Source organism: Atta colombica, unplaced genomic scaffold, assembly GCF_001594045.1.
Source record: "Atta colombica isolate Treedump-2 unplaced genomic scaffold, Acol1.0 scaffold97, whole genome shotgun sequence".
In the NCBI taxonomy this organism is placed as follows: domain Eukaryota; kingdom Metazoa; phylum Arthropoda; class Insecta; order Hymenoptera; family Formicidae; genus Atta; species Atta colombica.
Window position 1 is genome coordinate 14,574 of NW_017259591.1, and position 7,094 is coordinate 21,667.

Consider the following 7,094-nt stretch of genomic DNA (forward strand, 5'->3'; position numbering starts at 1 on the left):
GATGATTAGAAAGTACGCAAGATATAGCATATTATTTTTAATGAAATCTTACTTGGGTTTGAGGAAAAGGAAGGTTTATCGTATTTGCCACTGTACAAATCTAACATGTGTTCTTTCTCTGCACGTTGAGCTAAAAATTGTGCAAACAGAGTACGGGAATACGCTAAAATTTTTTTATAAACCAATTGTTCCTGTTGATCGAGTTGCACTATCACCTCCTCAATGCATTTATCGGGTAAACTTTCCAACTCGCCCTTCGACATCAATTCGTGTTTAGTTCTGCGTAACATTAACGTCTTCATTACCGTTGCTAATCTTTGATGGCCCGCAGCGTTTTTATTATCTACCCATCGCCTCCAAACGCGTAAATCGTCGAAAGGTGAGCATTTAAGAAACTTCAGTATGGAATATAAATCTAACTCCTTATTCTGTATAGGTGTGCCGGTAAGAGCCCACCGTTTATTCGCTACAAGTCCACATACTGCTTCAGATGCTTGACTCTTGTGATTTCTTATTATATGCGCTTCATCGAGTATAACTCTTTTCCAATTAATCTATAATAAAATTTCAATTTGCGATTAAATTAAAACTCAGGTCTGTATTATATACGTATTAATAAAATAAAATTTCTACTTGTCTACTTATTGGTCAAATAATATTTGTAAGCTTTAATATACCTTATATAATGTAGAATTAGTTTTATATTCTCGAGATACTATATTATATGTCGTGATGACTATATCTTTTCTTGCTAATTGTTTAGGAGCGTTCTGTCGATTGCTGCCATGATGCACTTGAACAGATAATAGACCAAGTTTGCATCTGTTCTGCACTTCATTTTTCCATTGTGACAATAAAGATGCAGGACATACTACTAGAGTACCACCTTTATAACCTGTCGTAATATGTATATTCATCTTAATAGATTTATTATATTACATTTATATAAAAATTTTCATAATTTATGCTGAATATAGTATCACAATTTAAATGAATTAAAGTAGCAAATATTTTCAAAATTACAGAAAAGCAACTTGTTTATATTATAAATTCTATAAAATTCTATAAAACTTTTACATAGTGAAGATCCTTCCCATGTAGCATCATTATCATCACTTTCATCAGAATCTTTAGCAAGAGTGGTCAAAATCAAAGCTATCATAGTTAGTGTTTTGCCCAAGCCCATATCATCAGCTATAAAAAAATTCATTTTCAATAATAACACAAAATTAATCAAATATTTAATATATTAATATGTAATTAATATCATAAATTATTTTTTTAACCTAAAACGCCACCGGATGGTCTTTGCTGTTCTCTCCACAGAAGCCATGCGAGAGCATGCTGTTGATGCGGCATTAACTGTACCTTCAACCCTTTTGGATCTTCTGCTTTTTCTTTCTCTGATGGCCGAGCTACTAGAGATCCATGCAAATCTTGTAATCGTTCAACCGTTAAAGCATATTCCTTATCTCTTGTTGCTTGTGCTTTTAAACTAAGTTGCCTTGATTCAGGAGATGTGGTAGGTCTCATTGGTATATTGTCAATATCCAAATATGAATAATCGGTGTAGTTTGAGTCTAGCTCATCTTCAGAAAATTGTAATTCTTTCTTGAAATGTGATTTTTCTACAGTATCTCGATTATTGAAAAGTGGTACTAAAGAAGTATCTTCCAATTCATGTGTCAAGTTCTTTATTTCTTCTTCTTGCTGATGTATGAATTCTTGTAATTTTTGTCCTTTATCGGGAAATATGTCGATATTTCCTTCAGTGAGTAGTTGCTAAGAATATAAGGTTTTATGTGATATATGTATTACCAAAATTATCTATACTATTTATTAGAATAATAAACTCAATTCCAAACAACATGACAAATATATACTAATTTTGTACACAATTTTCGCTAAATATTGACCTACATTCATATAGATAATTATCGCGCGCACGCGATTACATATCTCATATATATTATATATTACCTTCATCTGGGCTGACTCATTTTTAAGCTGCTCTAATTTGTAAACCGTAAGTGCTCTTTTTTGCGCCATTAAATCCACATTTCCAATACCAGTTACTTCTTTTGCAACAGATATTGCAAATTCAGCATCGCTGTTTTGTCCAGAAGCAGAATCTGTATATATAGAATTTTCAGACACATGAAAATCCATAATTAAAACATAAGATATTTTAAAGACCTTTAAATGTTGTTTTAAAAACATACTATATTTCAATTTTAAACTTTGTATGGAATATAGAAGATGTTATTATACTGTATATAAAAATATTAATTTATCCAAAATCTATACGTGATTATTATAAATAAAAATACCTGAATCAAGCTCAATAGTCACAGGTACATCAATTTCTTTGTCTTCCGTGTCTGTCATTTTCCGTATCTGGTTAGTATTATTTTGTTTGTATGATTCCTCAAAGTCATTTATGTTAATTAGAGAATCATTAGAAGAATTAAGTTTTAATTCTTTTATATCTTCTCTGGTATTATCATGAGTAACATCTTTTCTTTTTTTACTCTTATTTTTAATTTGTGAAGATGAAAGACAAGAATCTATAATATGTAAAATAACAGAATTCTATAAAATAAAAGAAAACAAAAGAATCTATACAAGATATCCCATAAAAACCGTAACAATGTTTAAGAGAAGACTTCTTTGATTATTTTGAGACAAAACTTTAATCAAAATGTCGAAGTTATTGTATAATAATTTAATATATAAATAATTTTATATGCGTAATCTTTATATCAATATTAACATGAGGTGACAATTAGAACATTCATTTTTAGCACTTTAAATTATATCTAGTGAGAAAGTTAATATCAATACTAGGCCGTCAAAATTAGCTCGATGGCTCTGATAAAGATAAAAAACTCGATATATGTTTGAATTTATTTTCGAGTTGTCTTAAATAAATGATAAATAGCTATTCCTGTTATTACTGTTTTGTTCAATTTTAATATTATAATTATTGCATATTCTTCTATATAGATTTTGAAACGAAATTAAAATGATACCAATATTTTTGATTCATTAAAAAAAATTCATCAATTCGACATCGATTTGATATCAATTTAATGAGTCATTTTTTATTGATAGAGAGAAAGAAAGAAATGATCTATCATATTGGTAAACAAACCGAATTATTGTTCAAATGCAATTGTCACTTCTCTCTTCGCGATCTCGAATCGATTTCCAGATGGATACAATTAAAACTTTAAAAGTAGTGAGCAATATCAATATATTCTATATATTATATAGATATATATAGGGTGTTTGGAAAATAATGATAAATCTTTCGCATAGGGGCAGAATGGACTAAACTAACTGAGAAGAAAAATCCTGTACCATTTTGCAATTTTTTAACCGTATTTTCTCATGATAAAAATGTTGATAAAAATGAGATATTGCAGTACTAAAAAGTTAATAAAAAATTCTGAAACAATTCATAGAGAAGAAAATAAACAATTTTTGTCTCTTACAGTTTTTCTATAAAGTTGATAGTATTTGAATAAAAAATTATTGAAAATCAATTTTCAGCGATTTTTAGCAATTAATCATATCTTGTTAACTATTGCGAAAATTGCAAAATGGTAGAAGACTTTTCTTTTCAGTTTAGTCTATTCTGCCCTTATGCGAAAGATTTATCATTATTTTCCAAATGCTCTGTATATATATATATGTATACATTGAAAAAAATGCTGTTGATTCAATTAAAATCTATATTACGGGCTATATCACTAACTTAAGTGATTAATTCATGTATATTTTTATTGACATAAAAGTCTTGATTATTGAAATAATAATTTATGCCTGAATTAATCACTTATGTTATAGTGACAGCCGTAATATAGATTTTAATTGAATCAACAGTATTTTTTTCTCAGTATATACACACAACACACAGGGTGTACAGTAAATTTTAACAAACCGCTAGTGTGTGTTTAAGACTGTCTTAAGTACAATCTTAAGATATCATGAGCCAAATTACTGAAGATGATCTTAAAATGAGAAGATTGAGAAATGACCATCAATTCGAACCGATAGTTATTATTAATAGTGATTATTTCTAACCAAAGAATGCTTCAAAGCATTTATAGCATTTGCATCATGCGCTCGTAGTTTATCCTGCACCATGATTTATCAAATTCGACATTGGCCGCGTTCAGTAAACTTACCTGTTCCGGAACGAATCCATGAGCGCTCACTTTTGTTATTGGTGTATCTTTTTAAATAGACTAATAGCGAGCAAGCGAGCGAGAAAGAGAGAGAGAGAGAGAGAGAGAGAGAGAGAGAAAAGAAGAAAAAGCGCTCACGGATCCATTTCCCAACAGTTGAGTGCTGAATGCGATCATTGGTTTCGATTTAAAAAATTATTCGAAATCAAGCTGATTTCAATATCAAAAATTGTTCGAAATTGAGCTGATTTTAATGTCGAAATTTTCTCAAAATCGAGCCTATCTGAATCTCAAAACAATGTTGGATTTCTATTTTTTTCGATTATTTCGATATCATTTCAATATCATTTTGATTCATTATTTCTCACTCGATATCACGCCTGAACGCGCAAATTTTAATCGATATAAGCTGACTTTAAATGTTTATCAAAAACTATTATATCATTGACACTTTAGTATTAGAATTTTCATTTTAAAATGATCTCAGGATCCTTAAGTGTTACAATCTTTACGCGAGACATTCTGTATGAAATTATATATATATATAAATAAAATACATAATACTATGATTTTATATATACGTACATAATCCCAGTGTTTGTTATGTATAATACTAATCTTTATTTGCTAGATAATTTTTACCTGAATCAGAATTGAAGTCACTGTAATATTCTTCATCATAATTTTCACGAGAACTTTTTGAATCAGAGTTAAAATCATTAATCGTATGATATGCTTCATTATTTTCATGATCATCTATCTGTTCATAATCACTGTCAGACTCAGAATCCAACATATATCTTCTTGTTTTTTTATTTATGTTCGGACGGACAACAGGTGTATTGTCATCTTCACTATCTTTATAATTCCTGTATAAATATTTATAAGAAAATGTTTATATCCATTAATTTATATTTCAGTTAATGTTTTCAATTAATTTTAAATATTTATAATAAACACGATATACAAGATGTAATTAAAAGACAAACTTTAGGGACGAGTTCCTCACCTCAAATATAAAAAAAAAGTTGATATAAACATAGCAAATCCACTGTTATTGAGATTATTAATAGAACTCGAACATGATCTCTCGAACCACTCGTTTTTTATAGAGACACTTAAAACTCCTTTAATTTATTCAGATCAACATCGAAAATATGCTACTCCATCCGCATCTTTGATGTGAAACTATTCGCAACTGCTCGGGATTTTTAAAAGTGTGATAGTCCATAATCCATGCGTATATTGAATCAAATGGGAGACACTTCGAACATTTGTTGCAATTAAAAATTGAAAATTATATAATAAAAAATATTACTTTTATATTTTCCATTAATAAACATTTTAAGCTGTTATCTTGGTAACAGTGAATTTGTGAATAATATATAATATAAACCTTTTTTTCGTATTTAATACTCAAAGTTTGTCTCTTAATTTTAGTTATGACACAACCTTATGGCAAAAATACGTAATACGTAAAAAAAAAGATAAATTTATTTTGTGTTTTTACTTTATAAAAAAACTTTGATAAGTAAATCGGATACATTCTTCTATCAAATGGTGATATTTTCAACTTCCGATTCCAACTGGACATAGATTATCCAAACAGAATGTTAGATTTTTTAAATGTAATATGTACTTTTTATTGCAAATTCGGATTACACACAAAAAAAAATAAGAGACTTTTGCCACAAACATTTTTTCTGAAAATGCCATTCACTGGTCTCAAAATGATCTTGAAAGTAAATAATGAAAAAAGAAACTAATTATTCTTGGCATAATTACATATGTATAATAATTACATGCACAATTATAATATGTAATGTTTTTTGGGGAATTTTATTATAAATTCCCTCTCCCAAAAAAAAATTTTTCTCGTTTTTGAATGAATGGCGCGGGTAGTCTGATAGCTATTGAGCGCAGCATTTACTACAATCGCTTGCTGAGCGCTCACAATCAATGTTGTACTTATTTGATCTTTTTCAGATCTAATGGAATATTCAAATACAAAGGTTCACCGATTAAAGACATCTATAATGAAATTTTAAGGCGTAAAACTTTAAACTCTAAATGGTAAGAAATTGACCAATTACAATAGAATGTGAGAAGAATACTATAATACTCCATGATTGGTCAATTTCTTACGGTTTACAATTAGTAAACTTAAAATTTAAATTTTACGTCTTAATCCGGATTTCTACAATAGATTTTTAAATCTTAAGTCATAAGAAATAAACGAATCATAGTCAATTATTCTCCTAGCATTCGACTGTAATAGGTCAATTTCTTACGACTTAAAGTTTGAAACACCTAGTGTAGATCCAAACTAAAATCTCATTGTAGATGCCGCTGGGTTGCACAAACTTTACTTTGACTTTAAACGAGACATAAAACTCTTTCTGTTTTAAAGTCTGTTTTAAAAAGAGAGACAGAATTTTGAATCTCAAAACTCTCTGACTTAAAGTCTTTTTGACTTAAAGTCAAAATAATGTTGACGAAGTAACGCAATCGGAGTAAAAAACTAAGAATAAAAAACTGATAATGTAATAGTAATTTTATAATTTATTAGCTTCGTAAATATATTTATACATATTTAAAAACAATGTAATACTCGTTTTTTGTTAAACTTGTGATTTTAATGTTATCGTACGAGTTTGATTATCAATAGAGATGATATTATGTAGAGAAAAAAAATTATAATTTTGCAGCATTACAGTATTACAAGTATGCATACTTATTTATGCAGCACTTGTATAATAAAACTCATAATTGTAATAATGTACTATCTAAATATATTTATAATATAAATTTATAATATATATAATGCTGCAATTTATAATATATTTAATAATCATATTTATATCAATTATTGATATCGTTCTTAGATTACTTCCGGACCAT

General features: G+C 28.3%; 1 protein-coding gene across 1 annotated transcript in view; it reads right to left on the minus strand.

The window, feature by feature from the left end:
- The window catches only part of LOC108693760 (transcription termination factor 2), a 10,992-nt gene that overhangs the window by 2,090 nt on the left and 1,808 nt on the right, over positions 1-7,094 (minus strand). Inside the window, exons 3-9 of the mRNA XM_018202877.1 lie at positions 4,836-5,062; positions 2,331-2,567; positions 1,981-2,132; positions 1,287-1,782; positions 1,078-1,194; positions 678-895; positions 53-554 (exon numbers count right to left, since the gene is read on the minus strand). Of these exons, the coding sequence (XP_018058366.1) occupies positions 53-554; positions 678-895; positions 1,078-1,194; positions 1,287-1,782; positions 1,981-2,132; positions 2,331-2,567; positions 4,836-5,062 (1,949 nt within the window). The remainder of the gene's footprint in view (positions 1-52; positions 555-677; positions 896-1,077; positions 1,195-1,286; positions 1,783-1,980; positions 2,133-2,330; positions 2,568-4,835; positions 5,063-7,094) is intronic.